The 20,788-nt window shown below is 45.7% G+C and overlaps 4 protein-coding genes and 1 long non-coding RNA gene across 11 annotated transcripts; 2 read left to right on the top strand and 3 right to left on the bottom strand.

Annotated features, from left to right (window-relative positions):
• The first annotated feature begins 614 nt into the window (after positions 1 to 614).
• On the top strand, positions 615 to 1,320 carry LOC108163381 (protein UXT). The gene is made up of 2 exons (XM_017298635.2): positions 615 to 724; positions 778 to 1,320. The coding sequence occupies exons 1-2, from the start codon at positions 681 to 683 to the stop codon at positions 1,226 to 1,228; spliced, it is 495 nt and encodes a 164-aa protein (XP_017154124.1). The 5' UTR covers positions 615 to 680; the 3' UTR covers positions 1,229 to 1,320.
• Positions 1,262 to 9,289, bottom strand: LOC108163380 (cingulin). 5 transcript variants are annotated; one of them, XM_033393132.1, is made up of 12 exons: positions 8,409 to 9,283; positions 8,008 to 8,343; positions 7,704 to 7,862; positions 7,091 to 7,351; positions 6,800 to 7,034; positions 6,644 to 6,732; positions 6,014 to 6,124; positions 2,609 to 2,765; positions 2,361 to 2,545; positions 2,029 to 2,297; positions 1,672 to 1,966; positions 1,262 to 1,581 (listed from the first exon to the last, which is right to left on the bottom strand). In XM_033393132.1, the coding sequence occupies exons 1-12, from the start codon at positions 8,745 to 8,747 to the stop codon at positions 1,396 to 1,398; spliced, it is 2,622 nt and encodes an 873-aa protein (XP_033249023.1). In that variant the 5' UTR covers positions 8,748 to 9,283; the 3' UTR covers positions 1,262 to 1,395. The 5 variants fall into 5 exon arrangements, with proteins under 5 accessions (XP_033249023.1, XP_017154121.2, XP_017154120.2 ...); XM_017298632.2 differs by lacking the exon at positions 7,091 to 7,351 and having other exon boundaries at positions 8,409 to 9,284; XM_033393133.1 differs by lacking the exon at positions 1,262 to 1,581 and having other exon boundaries at positions 1,874 to 1,985; positions 8,409 to 9,285.
• Positions 5,190 to 6,019, top strand: LOC117188772. Its single transcript, XR_004472835.1, has 2 exons — positions 5,190 to 5,266; positions 5,326 to 6,019. It is a non-coding gene; the product is annotated as an uncharacterized LOC117188772 (long non-coding RNA).
• Positions 9,290 to 10,546: 1,257 nt separating the features above from the next.
• LOC108163286 (cullin-3) lies at positions 10,547 to 16,420 on the bottom strand. 3 transcript variants are annotated; one of them, XM_033393088.1, is made up of 11 exons: positions 16,253 to 16,420; positions 15,252 to 15,512; positions 13,707 to 14,090; positions 12,881 to 13,642; positions 12,648 to 12,818; positions 12,403 to 12,573; positions 12,226 to 12,340; positions 12,024 to 12,166; positions 11,731 to 11,954; positions 11,506 to 11,644; positions 10,547 to 11,438 (listed from the first exon to the last, which is right to left on the bottom strand). In XM_033393088.1, exons 2-11 carry the CDS (start codon positions 15,309 to 15,311, stop codon positions 11,286 to 11,288), a joined length of 2,322 nt encoding a protein of 773 aa, XP_033248979.1. In that variant the 5' UTR covers positions 15,312 to 15,512; positions 16,253 to 16,420; the 3' UTR covers positions 10,547 to 11,285. The 3 variants fall into 3 exon arrangements, with proteins under 3 accessions (XP_033248979.1, XP_017153975.2, XP_033248978.1); XM_017298486.2 differs by lacking the exon at positions 16,253 to 16,420 and adding an exon at positions 15,967 to 16,201; XM_033393087.1 differs by lacking the exons at positions 15,252 to 15,512; positions 16,253 to 16,420 and adding an exon at positions 14,165 to 15,034.
• A 3,190-nt stretch (positions 16,421 to 19,610) lies between these two features.
• LOC108164203 (rutC family protein UK114) lies at positions 19,611 to 20,425 on the bottom strand. The gene is made up of 3 exons (XM_017299833.2): positions 20,307 to 20,425; positions 20,020 to 20,249; positions 19,611 to 19,849 (listed from the first exon to the last, which is right to left on the bottom strand). Exons 1-3 carry the CDS (start codon positions 20,369 to 20,371, stop codon positions 19,728 to 19,730), a joined length of 417 nt encoding a protein of 138 aa, XP_017155322.1. The 5' UTR covers positions 20,372 to 20,425; the 3' UTR covers positions 19,611 to 19,727.
• Positions 20,426 to 20,788: the final 363 nt, after the last annotated feature.

Here is a 20,788-nt window from a genome sequence, read left to right as displayed (position 1 = left end):
AAAGTAGCGGTGCTGGAAAGCGGAGGGCGATTAGCTGTTGGCCCAATGGATGGTTTTACAAATTTTAGACAGAAATACCGATAGTACCGGAAGAGCTAATGGTATTCCTTTCTTCTTACTAGGAAATTGTATGTTATTATTTGCATCGAAATCAATAAGCACAGAAATATAGGACACAATTGAGACGGTATACAATGGTATATTTTAAATCCTTTTCGCTCATTCATTTTCAAACAATTTCTATTTGGCGCGCACCACTCGCGTCCAATCGATAGTATCGATGGCCGAACTGCGTTCTTCGAAACGGTAACTGGCTCTTTTTGCTCTCTTCAAATCGGTTTTCTCTTTTTTTCGCTCTCTTTGAATAGTTTATGAATCGGTAGCAACAATGAGTCCCATTCCCTCCTTTAATTTATGTACTTTAATCACTTTACTTGGATCAACATATGGTGATAATCATTTCCACTTAAAATCAACAAGGAAGAATATGTATAATAGTCAGTATATTTTGAAAATGACACGGTATATTTTGGTATATTTCTGAGGGTCACACTGCGCTCAGCTTTTATTACATCGGTACATTAAAACATCGGTAAACATCGGCAAAAAACATCGATGCTCGATGCATCGATGTTTTGTACATCACTATTTCAAACAAAAACAAACAAAAATCTGCGAAAATGTATGAAAAATCTACAGGTGTCGCCTACGAGCGCATCCAAGGGTAAGCATGTCAGCACACGCCACAAGAGGAGAATAAAAATATCACGTTTTCAGTGGCCCCCAGCCCGACACTCATCAAGCGCGCATTACGCAGATCGAAGAATTCATCAACGAAGTCCTAAAACGCGACCTCAGGGAACTGGAGAACTGGATCGGGCAATATAACCAGGAGATCATGGAGTATGTCCAGCTGAAGAACACCCTGCAGACATTTGACGCTCACCTGCCGGAAGGTTACAAGACCCAAGTGAACATCGGCAGCAACGTGTTCATGCAAGCGCGCGTGTCGCAAATGGACAAGATCCTGGTTAACGTGGGCAAGGACGTGTTCCTGGAAATGAGCATGGCGGAGGCGGAGCGCTTCAGCGATGTGCGGATCAAGATACTCACCAAGGAGGCGGATGTCCTGCGCGATGAGAGCATCAAGAAGCGGACCCAGATAAAGATGTCTCTGTTGGCGATAGGCGAGCGGGAGAAGCTGATGCAGGAGGAGGCGCGTCAGTAAGCAGCCTTTATCGGTAGCGGGTAGGGAAAATAGTTCTACACCAGCACTCAGTTTATTTAATTTCGATTACACTTAAATTTATTGTAAATGTGTTGGCCGAATGGTAATTGGGTTTTAGTTAATGAAATTTAAATGGACTGCTCTTCGAACAATGGGCTATCCGAGGACTATGAGTTCCTTGACGGGGATGAATTTTCTCGACTCGACAGCGCTGCCGCCTGCTCCTGTTCCTTCTGGCTAGCACTTCGCAAACGAGGATGTTCTTGGCGCACTGAATGGTCATTGAGCATTTGAGAGTGGATGGAAAGGCGCTGTGATATATTGGCCAGGATGCGCATACGGTTGGTCATTTGCTGTATTGTTCAATGTGAAGAAAATAATTAGTGACAGGTAGGTCAGTGTCAGGGTATTACGGCTGAATTGAGCCAACACTTATCACTCACTTCGTCGTCGATATGCGGGGGGACCCGGGCACAGTCCGGCTGCGTCGATGGGGATGTGGTTGGGTGGACGGCTTGCTTTACGCGTTGTATCTCGGCTTCAAGTAGGGAATAGTCCCGGTGCAGGGACCTGTACTCAAGGGCCATCGTCCGGTTCTCCTCTATGAGCACTCTGATGCGCTCCTCTGCATGCTTCTCGCACTGCCGCTTTGCCTCGTCCACCCTAATCTGTGCATCCCTCCACTCCCTAAACGAACTGATTATCTCCTCCTGCTGCTGGTTTACTTCCACCCGCTGCCTGTCATTCCACACGGAATCTGCTTTTAGATTGATGTACATCCATTCATACGGCATACCTACTTTAGCTTGCCCCGTATCTGCTTCTGTTCGCACTCGTATTCCCGAAGCTTCTGCTCCATGGTGGCATTGGCTGCATCCAACTGCTTGACGGTCTCTCGGTGTTGTTGCTTCCATTCTTTCTCTTGATCCTGCAGGCTTTGGATAACCCGCCGCGAATTTTTCAGCTCCTTTTCGCTGATCTTCAGCTGGTCGCAGAACGCCCGCTCGCGTCCGGTGGCTTTGGCATCCTTCTCTCTTAGAGCCTGGACCTCTTCCCGCAACAGATCGCGCTGGGAAAGGTAGGAATTGTTAGTGGGGATATTTCCGATGGAGTTTAAGAATCGGTCTCCTACCTCTATTATCACCGATTTTAGCTCGCTTTCCACCTTACAGGCAGATTCCTCTAGGGTCTGCTGGCGCTTTTTGGACTTCTTCAGCTCCTTGCACTGATCCTCGTAGGTCGTCTTGAGATTTTCGCACTGATCTTCATTGTTCTTCAGCAAGGACGTCATCTGACGAATCTTTTGATTCTTTGCACCTGCGGCAAAAGGGATTAATTATCTCTACGCCTACTACTCATTTCCACTTCATCGAAACTAACTTAATGCCTCCTTGAGGCCGTCGATCTCATCGTTGAGTCTCTGGTTCCTGCTGAAATCGGAGTAGCTTTGGATCATTTTCTGCAGCTGGGACACTTCCCCATCGCGATGTCTTAGCGTTTCCTGCAGCCTACTTATCACCTCGGTCAAATGCTGGTTCTGTGATGGAACGGGATTGGCGCAGAGATTAAAGAAAGTGAAGGGGGTTAACCATGCAGTCAATGAGTCTGGGGCTATTGTGTCTGTGTGTGTTTGAGGCCAACTTGTATCTCTAGTGCGCTGTTGATGTTGATCCGGGGTGGTTCCTCGAGCTCCAAGTCCGATTCCGAGCACTGCTCTAATTCGGGGTGCTGCTGCTGCTCCACTTGCTCGGTCAGCTCCTCAAGGTCCCGCTTGAACTCATCGATAATGCTCAGGTAGTTGTCCCGCGTGGCCTGCAAGATCTCCGATTGGGTTTGGCAGTGGAGTAGGGTGTGCTCAAGCTCCTGTCGATGAGGACAGTCCGCCGCCTCGTCGGTCTAGAGTACATAACAGGTGGAAATGGAAACTGGGACAGGAGCCAACGTCCTAGGGCTTACCATGGCAATGCTCAAAATACAAATCTCACAAATCTGTAACTAATTATCCTATGCCCGGAGACGGAATACGGAACATCTACTGTCCGAGCTCTCAGACAACGATGTCTACGGGTTGCTAGAGTGCTCTAAGCTCTGGCAGGGTTTCTTGTTGCTGTTGACTTTAAATTGTTTCTGGCGTCGAGTGAGTGGTGCACCTTTCGTGTCGTGTCAGTTTCATATTGCACAGACCCAAAAATACTCGTACATACTCGTCACCGAGACGAATTTCGGCTTCATTACCGTTTCATTTCATTTCATTTCAATAATATTGCTATTAAAACTTTGTCACGAAAATAAAACCAAATCGAATTGATTGACTCTGCCCTCCTCCCTCGACCCACTCATACTCTAGAGCTCCGTAGTGCCGTAGCGCCGTAGGTGGCAGGGTATCGGGTTTCAAAGTTCTGTTTCTTTGGCACTTCGGCAGCCGGAGTCAGAAGTGGGGAGTCGGGAGTCCCCCTCGAAGGTTGTCTGTAGTTTTATAGACATTATTATACTTATTCCGCACCTGTCCTCCCCTGGCCTGGCCTGGCCCTACTGTTTGACACGATTTGAAAATAAAGCTGCCACGGGTGCCAGGGCAGCCGGGGCTGCCACGGAATTACATACTCGCGTACGAGTGAACTGAGACTTCAGTAAGTCAGTCCGTCTGCTTGGATTGGATTGGCGCAGGGGAAGCGTGGCTACGCGTACTTAAAACACTTTTAAAGGCATATTATAGTGGAGTAGGAGGCGAGGGAGCAGCCAGTAACCAGGAACCGTTGCGAGCGATCCTGCTGAATGCTGAATGATGGGCTATAGGTATGTTAAAATCGATTAAGACGAATGACTTGGCCCGGCTAGGATTGTCTTGGCTTGGCTTGGCTTGGCGGCAATGAATTGTTATGATTTGTTGGAGACTTCATGTCAGAGGGTTGCAGTTCCCTCTGTATCTGTACCCATCAAAAGTTGTCCTACAAGTGAAGGGAAATCCGCTAAATATGCAAGTAGTTTTGAAACTAGTTTGCCAGCACCTTTCGCTGCCTCAGCTTGCACATTTACAGTTTTTGCCACCCCCTGTCCGTGCTTGCCGCCACTCAAAAACAATTTACAGTTTGGGCCAACTTTTTCCGACGTATCACCGAGCGGCTGTCAAACTCTTTGGCTAATTGCACGCTCTCCCCGCCACCAGACCAGGCCGAAACACTTCGCGTCTTCCATTTTCGCGCGCATTGCCACCGGGAAACTTCAATACTTTTTGTGGGTGGGTGGGGCACAGCGAGAGTGAGGGCGACGGCGAGAGTGACTAATTAAGGCTCGTAAATTGTCTGTTTTACGTGTTAGTCTAGCGGCGCGGGTGTATGATGTTCACAGGCTTCGTATTGGGCCAGAGTCCTGTGCCTTCCGTGGCTTTGTTCCACCCGAATCCGAATAAACAGCAACCGACGACGGATGACGGGATTCTGATGTGGACTACGCTTCCAAGTGCCGACGACTCCTCGACTGTTTCCGGAGCAGTGCTTATTTTGCCCTGGCTGACTATGATAGAGATGATCACGTGAAGAGGGACTTACAGGAAGGAGTCATCGGGAGCTCGGAAGCCCTTTATGGATGATCCATAGTGGGGATGCGGAGGATAGACTTTCGTGTTTTAGTCATTGCTTAGAAATCTTTCAGGTCTTATCTCTAAAATGGAACAAATGTTTCGTACGGATTCAGTGTGGTGCCGTGAGGCTCGTGCTCACGGGCTTCACGAGCATCTCTAGACCCTAGTCTTCCCTCCACTCATCGATATGCATATCACTGTTCTCCTGCCTCGCGTGTCGATTGTGGGTAAATAAATAACACGAAACCTATTTCCGATTCCCCAGTTGGGGACGGAAAAGACGAAGTAAAAGGAACAGGAAGGGGGAGGGGGGCGAGGGCAATTCCAGATGAACTTACATATAGTGGAGTTTCCTCAATAAACACATTCGCGAGCGATTTGTATTTGTCGCATGTAGACAGCAACGCGGGGGGCCGTGAAATGAAATCTTTTACTTTTGGCTCTTACAAAATATATGGGTAAATAAATCAGACGACTCGAATGGCAAGTATTGTATGTACATTGTTCGTCATTCCAGCCTGGATACAGGCTCGAAACCGAGTGCTAGGGAGGAGTGGAGTGCTAGATGCACACAGGGTCTCTGGCTGTGGCTGTAACTCGAACTCGAACGGGAATGTCATTTACCACATAGGAATCGTATATACATATATGTATGTACTTTGGCCTCGGATTGCAGTGATACGAGCAGCATGATAAGCACTCCCTGCTTCTCTCTTTTTCGGCCCATTCGAAAAGTTACTTTTGGGCTCACTCCCCCAATAGGACGAAACAATTGTGTACAGGTACTGTACATACATCAGATAAAGAAGACCTTACTTATGGGTATATTTTACAAGTCAATCCCTTTGCCTTTTGGCGGGAAGAACCGTTTCGTTTCCTCGATGAATGCACTTAAAAATTGTACTTGAACTACGCGAGTAACGAAAACTGTTATCGCAACTTAACCACTACTCTTTTATCTAGGCTTAAGCAAACTGTTTCGATGGGTCAACGAGGAGGACGGGACCCAGTTACTTGGAACTTCTGGACTTTGTTGCTGGCTTCATCGAAACTTTCGATGTGGGTCTCGATGATTGTTTCGATTTTGTTATAGCTGCAGGTTTGTCTTTGGCGGACCCTGTTGTATGGGGTGGAGTTTTTGTGTCGCTTTGCTGCATTTGATGTGACATGTTAATAACAATAAATGACTATTGTCTGATACTCACCGAAAAGACGTTTTCCTGATTGTCCACGTATAATTTATTAATGACAGCGCAGAACGGGTTTCCCGTAGAGTCTGTATTATATATTTCCTCGTACGTGAAGCCTTCAAAGCCCTGAACAGAAGGAAGGAATTTATTCAAAACAGTTTTATTCAGCACAGGAATCAAGATTATATATTTGAAATGTACAAGAGAATCTTTTGATAAAACCTCAATAAAAACTAACTTTTCTATTGAAAGTTAACTAATTAAACAAATACATATGTATATCATTTGATTAATATTTGATGTGAAACCCTATTTAAAATCAGGTATTATTCATTTTTCTGGGATTTTTTGTTTACTTTTAGTCACGGATTCCTTTATTATTATCTCCTATAAGAATGATGATCTTTGAGATTTTTGAGTTCGGCTATCTCATCAAAAATGCAAGAAAAATGGTTGAATCTAGTTGTTTTTTCATTTTGGGCGGTGAAAAGCACTTCTCGTTTTGTGACCTGCTAAAATCTTGGTCTTTTGAAAACGAAAAATTGCCCAAAATCAACCACAGCACCAAAAATAAGGCTATCTAGGTAAAGCCTAGTACAACATCATGGAAATGCCCATATATAGATGTGAACCGAATCAACTCACCATCTCGATAAGTTTATCGGCTATACCCTTGAGAACTTCTGCATTCCTAGTGTTTACCATACTTTCCGACGCAAGCCTTGACTGTAAATCTGAAATGTGGAAACAAGGCAATCTTTAGGGAGAGAGAGCCATTGATCAGAGATCAAAGATACCCACCGCTGTTTTCTTTTAGCAGACGAAGGTAGTTGCTTTGCATTTCCTTGTTGGTATTTTTGAGGGTCTGCAGCTGAGATCGCAAAGCCTCAACGGCCTTTCCGCCCGGTTCCGAGCAAACCGCATTGATCGGAGTGCTGTTGGGTTCAGAGCCGTGGATGTTCGATTTGTTTCGGATAGCGTTCAGGTGGCTTCGAACATTTTCCAGCTTGGTAGTTTCGTCAACGAGTTCTTGGCTCTGAAAAAAAAGAGTGAAGGAGCAATTGGAGTTACAAATTGTGGGAGATTCCTTACAAAGTTCTTGAACAATTTGTAAAGACGATTCCGGCAGGCCTCCGTGGACTGGACCTCGTGCCTACTATGCATCTCCAGCAGAGCGTTGAGTTCCTCATCAAGTACCTTCAGAATATTGCACTCCTGCTCATCTTTCACAGCGAGCGTATTCAGGAAGCAAGAAGCCACCAGATCCCCGACCCTCGCCATTTCTTCATCCGCCGTCGTGGACAACGGCTTAGGCCTCAGCACATACGCAAGTCGATCCGTGATATCCTGCAGCTGATTACAAGCCAATGGCAACAAGCTATTAATTGATTTCATTTGGTTTTCTATTTATTTCTGTTCTTGTGTTAATTTGTTTTCAGTTGTAGTACTGTTTCCTTTATTGAGCTGTAATGTACTGTTTCAGGAGTGACATGAATTTTTATACGTATCAAACAAACAAAACGAACTGAGTTAAAACCGAAATGCAGGCTGATCAAAGTTGTCGATTAAGACGATTGGTTGATAAGAAAATGTTCGAGTCTATGATTAAAATAAGTAGGTGTGCGCACACATGTATAGGTTTCCTAAACTCAGCCCCAGTCCCAGTCCCTGTCCCCGTCGTGGGATCACCTTCCCTTCCACTTACCCTCTCATTGAGCTGGGCAATGCATTGGTCCTTCATGATGATCTTCTGCCTGGCCGTCTGGACCACCTCATCGAGGCCACTGAGCTGGGACTTCAGATGGCAAACCTCATCGTGCTTGGAGGCCATTTCGTTGACCAGCGATTTCATGCACTCTGCCATCTGGAAGAACAATAGAAATCTTAAATTTATGAAAGCAATGGGGGACTGGAGGAACCACGAAGGCAGCACCTGCCACATTCGCTATCGCTCTATGGGGGAGGTACCCACCAAGTGAGTGAATCAATTGACCTACTCTATATCTTACCTTTACGCTCTCGCTCTCCGGATAACTCTGATCGCGGGATACGCCCAGCACCTGGTGGACAGTCAGGGTCTCCAATGAAAGGCGTTCCGTGTCCCAGATATTCCGGTGGAACGCATTCTGTATGAATTCTATGATTGCGCAAAGGTCCTTGCGCAGCTTTCGGTTCTCGCCCAGCGTCTGCTGCCTCTCCCCATCGACCGACTCTACCCAGGGAATCACCTTTCCGAGTGTCTTCTCTTCAAGTGTCGACAAGTTGGTGAACATCACTCCGTTTGCCTGAAGTAGGTAGTCCACCCACTCTTGAAAAGTGATTAGACGGAGCTGGAGTGGGAGGCACTGCAAGAAAAATTGGTGTTAGGCGTTGGGCGGAAGTCTGTGGAGTGGATTTTGTAGCCTCTCACCGTGGAAGCTCCGCTCTTAGGGTCAAGGCAGTCGATCTCCTCTAGCCGCTTGAGGTATATTTTGTTTATATTGAGGTTTATTTGGGGGGCCACGCCGGGGTCCTCAGGCGATTCCTCCAGTAGCCGGCGATAGTGGTCCGTGGCTATGGGTTCTGTGCTGGCTTTAAAATTGGCATGATCCTTGCATTCCTCCTTGAGGAGGAAATTTTTGAAATGCGCAAAAGCGTCGGACAGAATTCCGACACCTTCTGTGATCAGCTCTGGAGCCTCTTCGGTTTGCTGAGCGCGCTGCCCGGAGGTCGTGGGTGTCTCCGAATTTGACCTGGACTTTGTGTCCATATTTCGCTTTTTATTTCGATATTTTTAAAATTAAAAATTTGATGCTCTGGCCTCAACGCAAACTGGCGAAGTGTACATATGCCAGGTTTTCCAGTTTCGAGACCGAACGTTCACTTGGAAAGTGGAATCTCAAGGCACTGCTGATGGGCGAGATTCAGGTGCAGTTTTCCGCTCCTAAGGTCAGCTCTACGAGCACACGACTCCACACGCACGCAAATCAGCACAGAGAATCGCGAAACGAAACGAAACGCTAAGAAAAAGCTCTGCTCTGAAAATAATACTACTATAGTATCCGATTCGCCAGAGCGCTGCCCAGACGAACCTTGGCAGCGACGTCAGCGGCAACGCGGCTGCGTTGCGTTCATATCTTTTGTTTGCAGTCTTCTGACGTAGCAAGTAGTTTTGTTTATTCGCGAGTATATTTTTCTGGTTCTGGTTTTCCTTTTGCTGCCGCTGCCGCTGCCGCTGTGCTGTGCTGTGCTGTGCCGTTCTGTGCGACCAGTATTTCATGCCCCGCACACGCGTTCGCCACACAGGTATATTTCAGGTAGACTGATTGAGTTCGCACATTGAGCGCGTCTCAGTGCGGGGCAAGGTGTATCTACGCAGGGTGATCCATTGCCATGAAGGTCTCCAACGAGACTTGCCTACTCGTAAATACGGTTTATGTTTTTATTAAACACCCATGTATGTATGAACATGTCATTCTCTTGAAATTAGAACCCTTTGAAAAGCAACAAAAAACACCAAAGAATATATAGAGGTAGAGAGTGGCAAACGCCAGTTAAAGGCAATGCGGGATTGGGAGTGGGCGCGCAGCACCTTGCACAGATATACCATGTGTGAGCGACTCCGCTCTCCCCGCTCTCATTTGGCCGCTCTCTCTAGCTCCTCGGTCAGCTTATCAGTGCGTCGGATCGAATCGATTCGGATCATCGCCCGAACAACCCCACTCGGTGTTTACCGAAAAACTTAGCAAAACAAACTTTCTGTTTCTGGCTCCAGTGTATCGGCGGAACATGCAAATCATTGATATTTACCAAAATTGCGGCTTCTGCTCGGTGGTCTAGGGTTTTTGTGCTGGTGTTACTTTTCTATGGCTACTTCTTCTATCTTCCCCCTTTCCACTATACGATAACCAATTTATTTGCCAAGTCATTCGGACGACTATTTGCCTTTGAATAAGCCTATTTGCGTGGTGGTAGTGGGGCAACTGTAGATACATTCGTATATGTTATTTGAATATGGACTTGAATTTGTTACACAACCGCTGAAAAAACAAATGCGGCTGAGGTATGCATTGGTTCTGATCAAGTTAAGTAGATCCCTCTGTTCCGGGGAATCTGGCTGCTTCTTTAATACTGTCTGGTTTCTCACGTACCGATCCGATCCTGCTGGATATCCTTGTACTAGCCACTAGTAGTGCACCTTCTGCATTGAACACTTCTGTACAACATTACATAACTCTCTAATAAGAAATGAAGACCAACCTGGGCCTGGTCAAAGATAGACAACAAATGTTAAATGTTAACGCTCATACACGTTTTATTTATATATATATTTTTCATGCGTAAGAAGAACAAAAATGTATGTACAGATTTAAGATCGCGTTTGTTTGTTCGGTGTTCAATTGTTTTTCGTTTTGTTTTTGTCCCATTCAAAATGTATCATCCTTCGTGTCCTACTTAGTTCAAATCTTCTGAATTACACAAGTTCTGCATATGCACTTGGAATATAGCACATATAAGCATTTATATGTATGTATCAACTAATAGATAAAACAACTTTCATAAAAATGGTTAAAGGTATAATAATAGGTATAATCTTTTAAAATCTTTTCATTCTGCTCACATGAATCTCAAAACGTTGTTCGAATATATTTGCAAGGAAGGGGATTTTGTTTGTTTGCTTGCTTGCTTGGGGCAGACATAGAAATGTACATCAAACGCTCACTATAATTAATAATTCATTTATAAATTTATTACTTTAGCTATATTTATAATTATTAATATTCTTTTTCTTTCCTAAGAGTGCTCCTCTGGCATATCCTTTTCTTTATATTTCTGCTTAAAACTAGGCCTTGCATTATGCATTACTTCCTTATGTTGCTTTGCGTACGATACGATCTTGTGGGTTGATGCGTCTATGTAATAGTGCGTAAGGGTGCTGGTGCAGTGTGTGGCTTATTGCTATACATTTTGTGTTTTTCGCGAAAAGGAAATGACCAAAAAAGAATGCTTATCGAATATCCGGAAATATATTGGGGGTTATCGTAATGTTTCTGAGGCTTTTCAACCTCAATAGCAATGGTAAACTTATCAATTTTGAATGTCACAGGCATACAAAATGTTTCAAAGAGAAAATTTAACGATTTGGGCCGACTCTTTCAAAGCCTCTTGTGGGGAGCGGGTATAGAGGGAAGTCATGTAATCTTGGTCAAAAATATTATTACAGCTGTAATTTGGGTGCCTGCCTGCCTGTTTGCCGAAGTGGTTGCAATCTAATGATGAGTATGACCTGGAACCTGCCTGTATCGGCCTAAGCCAAGTAAATGTAGACCTTTCGGTCCTCTGGTGATCGCTGTAGGTATTCACGCTCGATGAGGCCTTCAATCCGCTTCTTGATGAACACGGGCGAGGGCAAGAACCGCGACTTCAGTTGCGTCGTCACATCCGAAACGAGCAAATTGTGCTAAACCAATTCAAGAAACTCGCGTTAGCATATATATTTAAAATAGCAATAGGTTATATGTACTCACAGCCATTCGCTTGCGCGCCTTCATTATGCGTACGATGGCTGCTTCGATTTCGTGCTTCCGGTCCTCGTCCACCTTGCCGCGCGTCTCCTTGCGCTCTGGCTCCGATTCGCCCTTGGCGGCCACTGTTTGTATCTTCACTCTGAGGAGTAGTTTGGAATGACAAACGTTAGTCCCCGTACCCTGAATCCCGAACTGTTCTCGGCTTGCTTCTGGCCTCCAGCTTACCTGTGGAACTTTGATACAAAGGCATCGTTCACGTAGAACTCATCTGTGGGCTCAATTTCCTTCGTTTTCGTTTTGGAACTCCGCACAAGCAAACGCTGCGCTGGCTTGCCCATTGAAAGGGATTGGAGGGCTCTGACCAGCTCCCGTCCGGGTATGTCCGTCTCTTGTTGGATATCATCGTAGCTGAGGACATCGCGATTGTTGAACAGCAACAAAACACACATCTGCAGGGACAAACAGACAGGGATAATAGTGGCATACACGCCGCGATTTATTTGTTTATTGAATCTCACCTGGTAGGTGGACACTTGCAGAACATGCTTGCGCGTTGTCGTGGGCACAGTACAACCGTTTGAACTAGAGCTGGGTGCATCTTTGTCCTTGTCGCTGTCGGCAGCTTTGCGGCCATAGAACACGGCATTGATGAAGGAGGTTCCTGGGTTAAACATAGCGTTACGCACCATAGAGTTGAATGACCATCGAGTCATGGCTTACCCATTTGCGGCTGTAACGTCAGCTGGCGTCCAGAGTGCTTGTTTAGATAAAAGCTCTTGAATATCTCAAAGGCCTCACGGGGCGCTACAGGTATGTTGCAGTTTGGCGTCGCTGTCTGTTGGAGATCGTATGAGATTTACGGCATGAGACGTGAGACGTGATACATGAGACACTTACTTGAGTGGGCCAGAATCCAGTGGTTAGTATGCGTACCGTTAGCTCGACACCCACCAAGGACAGGTTGTTGTTAACTACATAGTTCTTGAACTCATCGATTATCGTGTTGGAGACGGACATATCCTTGAACATACCCTCGAGCTTTGAGGTAAATTGACAGCCGCATTCAGTCTGCGAGATGGGAAAAGCATATATGCATTCATGAATGTACAAAAGGGAATCGATTAGTGGCTAGAGATAGCAACCTTTAGTTTGGATATCATGTTCTTTTCGAAATCATCTGAGACTGATTTATTGAGCAGCAATCGCTTGGCCAGATGTGTCTTGTAATAGCGCTCGAAGACATCCTTCTCCAGAAGGAACCGGAACAGCACCATTGTCTTGTCCAAGATCGATTCGATCTCCTGTTCGCTCATCTGTGGAGGGTAAATGGGGCCATTAGGCAGAACAGAGAAACTAGACTGCTATTAATACTCACTCCCTTTGCGGCTTTTTTCAGTTTATCGTCGATGAAGAGCGACAAATACTCGGGAGATTTGTTGTTCAAGTTAAGGAAATGCTCGAAATCAGACGAGATCACGTTCTTGAAAATGCGATCGTTGTTAAATGAGTGCACCAGAAACTGATCGAAGCGATCTTTGAGATCCAGGAGGTTTTGCACAAAAGTTATCGGATTTGTGTTGCCATTTTCCTCCTCCTTAACCAGCATGCGTCCCTGTTCGCGCAGATATGCCGACATCGTGTCGGCTATCACCTTGAGACCCTCCTCCTTCAAGCGTGAAAACAGTTTGTATGTGCAAGCCAGGTCCTCAGTTTTTGAGTTCTTGATCATGTACACCACGCCAGAGTTCTCCATTTCAACGATCGGCCGCATATGCTTCTTGATCAATTCCTCCTCCACCACTCTAACAATGCGTGGCTCCGTATCCTTGTCCAGATAAAGAGCAGCCCGCGACGACTCTTCGGTTATGCGTGCCTCCACTTTCTTGATATAAACGCCAGCGTTGTTCTCGGCAAGAAAGTTTTGCGATTCAAATTTGTAAAAGGCCGCCGACTGGGCCAGGAAGGGCTTCTCAAAGTCCTCCTCGTAGACAGTGCGCGAGTTGATTCCCAGCGTGATGAGCATGGTGCAGGCATTCTTAATGGCCAAGTGGTTGATGGCCTCGCCATGCCGCTCTTCCATCACCATGCCCAGCAGCTTTTCGCGCAGGGCCTTCTGTATTTCCGAATGGCGAACCACCTAAAAACGAACACATTTAGGACACGGTGACAAGAAACTTTTTCGAGTTGATGTGGTTGCTCACTTGATCTCTGAATAGAATCAACCCCAGATTATACACATTGTCCACTTCCCGCTGCTGCACGTAAACCCTGTCCATGTACATGAGTATGTCGCGTATCATCACCATTGACGTCTGGTGGTCTGTCCAGGCTTGGTTCAGCTTGGGTAGGAAGTTACTGTGCAGGTTCTCCAGCACCTCTTGTCGCACCTTAAGTTCGAGGTGCTCGGAGACGACTTCTCTGAGGCCGTAGTACAGTCGATTGCCGTGCTTGTGGAGCACCATGTTGTAGGCATTTCGATACAGCTGCTCGAAAGACAGGCCCGAGTTGTTCTTCTTCTGTATCTCCTGTATGGCGTTCTTTAGGCTGGCCCAAATGGTCTCGACATATTTTTCGTCCATGGAGGCCTGAAAAGTAGATAAAGTCGATTAGATATGTCTTTCCCATGAGTCCTAACGCGGCTACTAAGATATGGGCTAACATTGAAGGCTTTTCGCTTGTACTCGGGCAGCCAGAGCGGATACTTGTGTTCGATTTCCTTTAAACGCGACTCTCCTGTACTCTCGGAGGGCGAAACAAGTGCTGCATGCGCCTGAGTCGGAGATCGGTTGGAGCTGCCTCTGTTTTGATGGCTTGGCTGCGGAAAACGCACTGACTGAGGCTGCGTGGCAGCTACAATTCCAGGAACGCTTTGACTATGGTTGCTGTTATGGACACGAGCGTGACGGTGCCCTACAATGGAGCGATGAGTTCGGGAAGCTGCCCCACTTTCTGCATTGCGGCCACTTCCGCCTCCAACTCCACCTTCTCCGATATTCAATTGAGGAAAGTTATTGGATCCAGCAGCAATGCGGCTGCGGTATTGGCCGTGAATGTTAAGATTGTTCAGAGGCTCCGGCGGCTGCAGTCGGGGATCCCGTATGTGCATTTGTGGCAGTCGCGAGCTGTAGCGCCAACGGGTCCCGTGGTGCTCGCTAGCAATGTTTTCCCGTTCCAAATCCTGCTGGTGCGGCTCTGGCCGCTGTGGCTGGACGCCTCGTTGCTCCTCACCCAGCGCCAGCGGCCGACGGGTTTGTTGGCCCGCTGGCACCGTGCGGGAGCGGCTTCTATTTGTCGACCTAATGATGACGGCTTCTTCAACATTCACCAAATGGTCTAACGAGCCGCGCAGAGTTCTTTGCTAGCCTGGTCGCCCTATTCTCCTCATGCACAATTTGGCTCTGCGTCTGTTCGAAACGAAAGCTTTTCCTATAAACGACAATGGAACACTAGGCACAACTAAAATGTGTTTTTTGTTCTAATGTTTGCCTGACAGAATTTCGAACGGAATTGTTAGCAGGTGTAGGGTGTGAGGTGTTGGTGTTATGGTGACTGGGAGTCTCATATAGTCCAGGCAGCAACGGACGGACTGCTGAGGTTCTGCGATTTGGGGGAACGTACTATCTTATCGAACAATTTTTGTCTGTTCATGCCAAACTGATCAGCTGTTCGGGTCGATCTCAGGCAAGGAGGTCCGCGGATATACTCCCAGGGAATAGGGTTTTGGTTCTGTTTCGGTTTTGACTTACCGGAAAGGCGCGTATGCGCATTTTTCCCTCCTTCTTGGGAGGATTTCCCCTTAGATTCATGATTTGTAGGCGGCGACACTGCTGCTCCACTTTTTCTGTAGTCCGGTCTCCGGAGCAGGTGAGCGGCTGCAGTAGCTCTGTACGCTCGGCGCTCCCCCAATCAACGGACGCGGGGGTGGGCGGGCGTTGACAGATGCGTCGATATAGGCGGCTTCTATTCAGACGTCGATCTCGTAAATCGTTGGACAATCTTTTGAATTTCTATGGGCGAAACGTAATCGCAAGTTAATATCTGCGGGCTCAGCAACACAAATGCTGAAAATATTTCTAAGGGTTAAACATATATGTATTTAGCGATGCAAGGTGCATATTAGGAAGCCCGCAAGAGCTACTAACGACCGGAGGGTACGAAGTGTATCTACCGTGAGTTCACTTCTACATTCCGCCCAAAATGTTAGGGTTTCACTGCTCGAATGCGGCGGCGGCGGATTCGCTATACATTTCCCTCCCGGATGCTCGCGTCCCGCAATACAATCCCAGTCCGACGCTCCGCTCCCCAGTGGACAGCGGATGGGCATCAGCGGCTGCACTTCCTTTGTTGCAGCATATCGATGTATCCACTATCCCCCATATATCCCTTGTCTTGTGTCTTATGGATCGCTCCCCGAACAGCGGCAGAAACGAAGCGAAACGAAGAAGACACAGAAAAACTCACACGGCGACAAATAATTGTTATGTATGTGCGTGCAATGCAGGCAGCTGAAAATGGAGTCCCAGAAATGTCACTCGCGGTGGAAGCATAAAACACAACCTTAAACGAAACACTATATGCAAACGAAAGTCCTTCGAAATTTTGACTAACTTTCCTGCTGTGCCTTCTATAGTTTTTATTTTCTATTTTACTTTGTCATGGAAAATACTGGCCAAGTGTGTGTCAGTGCGTGAGAGTGCCTGTTTCTCTCTCCGACCGTGTTCGTACGTGTGTGTAGGTGTTGTTGTACCTCTGCTTTCTAAGCGGCGTTCCCTTTGTTGTTCCCTCGAATATAACTTTTTTAAACTTTTTTCACTTGCTCACAATGAATTTGAATTTGGTTTTAGTTGATTTGCTCATTTAACGTTGTTTATTGCGTCCACAGTTGATATTATTGAAATTTTGTCAAATATACCGTCTGACCCTCGGAAATATACCGAAATATACCGTCTCTTTTTTAAAATATACCGTAAATATACCGATGTAAGAACGAACTTAGCCCACTTAAACCCCATATATTCCCCATATAAACCGCGAAAAATAATACTAATACTAATGATAATAATTTTTCTTGTTGGTCTATGCTATCCTTTATATTTGCATAACAAAAAAGATCATAATTTTGGAAAGAGTATTTTAGTAACCACTGGTCGACAATGGGCTAATCGTTATAGTCCATGATCAGAAATCATATTCGGTCATTTTGATATTCGGTTTAGGATTACTAGCTAGATGGGACCCTCAGCCCTAAGCACATAATTTTATCCCATTGATGATTCAATTTTCTACAAAATGGGCTCATTTTAATTTGCTCCCTTTAATTTGATTGTGCCTAAAATAAAGTTTGGACAAAAGAGGTCAAGACATAAAACGTAAATGGAGTATGAAATGAAACGTAAGTGAATATGGAATGTCACGTCATTTCTTACATGCTGCTGGTGTTTAATGACTTGTTCCTTTTCAACCAGTATATAGACATTTGAATACCCTAATTCGGTAATTTGAAACGTAATTAAGATCTTTTTCACGGATTGACAAGTTTTTACATATTCATGCCTTTGATTTGCGTTCTGTTTATATCGTGATCCCGGTTAGCTATCTGTAAGTAGGCTATTAACTGCAATACTTCGCGGAGAAAGCCTTAAAAAATTGGAGTGATTCTATATTCTTGAATTCTATAACATCCTGCTAGCTAATACAGGCAGCTGAAAGTGCCCATTGGTATATAACCGGCATTCGACACTATTGACTGGATGTAGAGCTCCGCGCCTTTTTTTGAATGTAAATGATTGACAAGGATCATTAACCATACAGTATACATATACTGTATGATTAGTGCTTCAACTCAATTTCGACTTAAAAATATACTTCAAATTATTTAATATACTGTAAATGGTCATCCTGATGCACTTTGCATTGCAATTGCATTGATTTTGAAATAGAGATGGACGATATTTGCGTACCTGTTACTGGTCACAAGTATTTCAAACGGGTCACGGCGATGCGAAGTGCGAAAAATAAATGTTCAAAATTCAGCCAACAACGCTTCATGGTCCTTATTCTCTTAGTTCATGTTAAAGCTATTAAATACGGGTCACAATCACATAACTGAACATTTAACGGAAGTGACTAAACAGCTCATGACTAGATTGCAGTGTTGTATCATATGGCAGCGCAGCAGCAAAACTTACCTTTCGACCGAAATGGATTTCTTATTCTATTGAACAACACGGTTATTTATTAGAAAAGAATAAAACAATAACAAAACACTTGACATTGTAATGTATGCATTTTTAATGTATGCAATCAAATTAGTTCAAGAAGTGGCCGCTGATATGTATTGTGTCACTCATGTCAAGAAGATGTAGAATACATGATATGAAAATGTAAATTATGCGCGCAATTTAAAATCTAAATTATTTATTTATTCTCCGACATCACAATAAATTTTTTTTGTAGCAAAAGATGTATGTAAAATATATATTTATATTATTGTTTTATAAATTTATCGACCTTAAGTCAATCAAAGATGAATGAATTATTTATCTTGAAGATCTAAATTATAGAAGATGTAATATTGAAACTAAACTAAAACTGAAAAGTGTTACAACGTTTTGGCATGCCAGGCCAGAGCAAGTGAAAGCTCCGCTTAACAACTAATTACCCTTTGGCAAGGTCTCCCGGCAGAATAATATTTTAATTATGACAACTTGAAGCTGCTGGGGCAAGCAACTGTTGTAAATGGATATCCAGGTCTGGCTGCCGCATGTGGCTTTCTTAATTGGCCAGCGATACGGCGCACTGGCTGGCAGGGCTTTGCTGATAAGCAAATTGCCAAAAATTTACAACAAAATTGTGAGTTTAATTTGTAAATAAATTCTCCGACCAAGCACCAGGCCAAGGCCCGTGCCAGACTCCAGACTCCAGACTCCAGACTCCTGGAGGCTCCAGGCTCCAAGCTCCAAGCCCGCCTTTGGCCCGTGCGTGTAAATTATGCGCACTTTCACCACGCCGCAATGTGGCAATGTGGCAGTGTGGCAGCCTGTTGCTGTCAGCCTGGCTGTCGCTGTGGCCTGTGGCCCGTGGCATTCGCTGTGCCTTTTTGGTTCATTTGTCGCATTTGCCGTTCGTTGTGCGTCGAAATTAATTAGTCGCACTTCATGTTCGCCTCTGCCTCTGCATTCTGCGTAGGTGTTCGTCTGCCCTACCCCCCGCAGGGGGGAGTGGCCCCCATCAATTTATGCGTTTCGTACAATAGTTATTATATTATGTATACACATACATCGTACACGATTGTGATGAGCCTCGCATTTATTACACTTCAGGCAGGCACTTCAACATGAATGTTGCCGCACCGCGGGTGCAACAGAAACTACTCCTAAGCAGCGGCGAGTGTGTGAGTATGTGAGTAGCTGTGTCTCCAATAGTGGTCGGTCGGTCGGTCGGTCGGTCGGTCGGTCGGGCTCCAGCGATAATCGTGCACCATCGCTACCACTCATATTCACACCAGGCGCACTCGCGGCAACAAGGACAATAAATCATCTAACAAGCATCGAGTGCAGACAAATTCCCTGAAATTTGAATAAAAATCAAAACAAATGCACACAAAACACGAGTCCGGGAGTCGGGGCCGTAAAAGGCATTCATTGCCTGAAATGCAGCCGCATCAATATGGAGCACAGCCACTCTGCAACAGCAACAGGCACTTCCACAGCCACAGCCACAGCCACTGCTCCTCGATGTCGGCATTATGAATAACTTTTAAATTTGAATGTGAAATAAACGCTTTGTCTAAGCGGGCTACCGTTAGCAACGTGCTGTTTGGGATCACCCTCTTGCCGCTGCCGTAGTTGTTGCGGTTGCGTTGCCAATGATTTATGCAGCAATATTTGATGAAATATAATACAAAAGGCGCACAGCAGCAACAGCACAAACAGCAGCAACAACAAAGATAAATTGCCGCACGCTAAATTGTAAACTATATAAGGTTTAAATGCAAAGTGTGTTGCACGCTGTATGTTTATATAACGTGCGCCACAAATCGTTATCCTGCACTGCCTTCCCAGCAGAACCACCTTTACTGCTCATTTAAAAGCCTTTCAGAGCAGTATTCAGTATTCAGGGATTGTATTATTATTATGTCGATCAGTAAAGTAAGGCACTCTTTTGAGCACCGTCCCTCCGGGACTACTGCATCATAGTCACAGCTTACTGGATATTGATTGCTATTTAGCCGTCTCCGTGCGCACAGGGCCGGTCAGTGCAATGCATTCGATCTCCACCAGAGCGTCCATCGGCAGCTTGGCCACCTGGAAACAGCTGCGGGCCGGAAAGTCCTTATTGAACACTACGGAGATAGATAAGCAAGCATAATGAGAATAATGCGAGTAGTCGTAAAGGTTTACAGCAGAGAATAAACACACATATAGACGCCGATAAGGCGCTCCGGTCCGATTGCCTTATCAAGCGGCATCGACCCAAAGCCAGAGACCCAACCCCGCAATACACTACACTCACCCCGCTTGTACACCTCATTGACAGCACCAAAGTCGTTCAGATCTTTCAGGAAAACTGTGTTCTTGATCACCTTATCCACGCCGGAGTCGGCTGCCTGCAGTATGGCCTGCAGATTCTCCAGCGCCTTCTCTGCCTGCTCCGTGGGTCCGCCAGGGACCAGCTTCATCGAGTCCTTGTCCAGGCCCAGGCAGCCGGACACATAGACAGTGCGATCGGCCACCACAGCTTGACTAAGAAAGAAAGAAAATTAGCAATCGATCGGGGCACAGGGCAGTGGCCCTGCTCACTTGTAGGGCGCGACCGGCTTGGCGGCGTTAACGGTGCTGATCAGCTTCCTCACAATAGTCGACATTTTAGTTAGTGATTAAAAACCAGAGTGAATAACCCGAAGCTGGATTGTGGAATGATGGAGCCGCGCGCTGCTGCGTTTGTTTTTCCCAGCTGTTATCAGCACTCGGCACTTGCGCTCGGGGAGAGAATTTAGCTCAAACTTTCGAACAGGTGTCGAGCAGCAGAATGCATGTAAAACTAGTGTAGAGATGCCATTTTCAGGCTCCACGAATCCTATAGAATACCGTTCCGGAATTTGCATCAAATTCCAAATCGTTTGAGCCAAAAAAAAAATTACAATTTATTTAAAATGGAGCCATAAATAATAAAAACAATGTAAAATTTCGAACAAGGTAGTTTTGCACAGTGGCGCAGCCATGGAAAAAAACGGCCAAAGTACTCCAAATTCTTGTCGCTGTTGCTAACTACATCTCTCTTG

This window comes from Drosophila miranda, chromosome 4 (assembly GCF_003369915.1).
Source record: "Drosophila miranda strain MSH22 chromosome 4, D.miranda_PacBio2.1, whole genome shotgun sequence".
Classification (NCBI taxonomy): Eukaryota; Metazoa; Arthropoda; class Insecta; order Diptera; family Drosophilidae; genus Drosophila; species Drosophila miranda.
This window is presented reverse-complemented; position numbering and strand designations above follow the sequence as displayed.

Coding starts and splice junctions, on each gene's coding strand:
- LOC108163381 (XM_017298635.2), top strand. CDS start 681: ATGTATGAAAAATCTACAGGTGTCGCCTACGAGCGCATCCAAGG. Junction 725..777: donor GCCTACGAGCGCATCCAAGG/GTAAGCATGTCA, acceptor TCACGTTTTCAG/TGGCCCCCAGCCCGACACTC.
- LOC108163380 (XM_033393132.1), bottom strand. CDS start 8,747: ATGGACACAAAGTCCAGGTCAAATTCGGAGACACCCACGACCTCCGGG. Junction 8,344..8,408: donor CTAAGAGCGGAGCTTCCACG/GTGAGAGGCTAC, acceptor TTTTTCTTGCAG/TGCCTCCCACTCCAGCTCCG. Junction 2,766..6,013: donor ATCAGGAAAACGTCTTTTCG/GTGAGTATCAGA, acceptor GTTCCATCACAG/AACCAGCATTTGACCGAGGT.
- LOC108163286 (XM_033393087.1), bottom strand. CDS start 14,611: ATGCACATACGGGATCCCCGACTGCAGCCGCCGGAGCCTCTGAACAAT. Junction 13,643..13,706: donor TGATTCTATTCAGAGATCAA/GTGAGCAACCAC, acceptor GTTCGTTTTTAG/GTGGTTCGCCATTCGGAAAT. Junction 12,574..12,647: donor ACATGATATCCAAACTAAAG/GTTGCTATCTCT, acceptor CCCATCTCGCAG/ACTGAATGCGGCTGTCAATT.
- LOC108164203 (XM_017299833.2), bottom strand. CDS start 20,371: ATGTCGACTATTGTGAGGAAGCTGATCAGCACCGTTAACGCCGCCAAG. Junction 20,250..20,306: donor AAGCCGGTCGCGCCCTACAA/GTGAGCAGGGCC, acceptor TTTCTTTCTTAG/TCAAGCTGTGGTGGCCGATC. Junction 19,850..20,019: donor CAATGAGGTGTACAAGCGGG/GTGAGTGTAGTG, acceptor CTATCTCCGTAG/TGTTCAATAAGGACTTTCCG.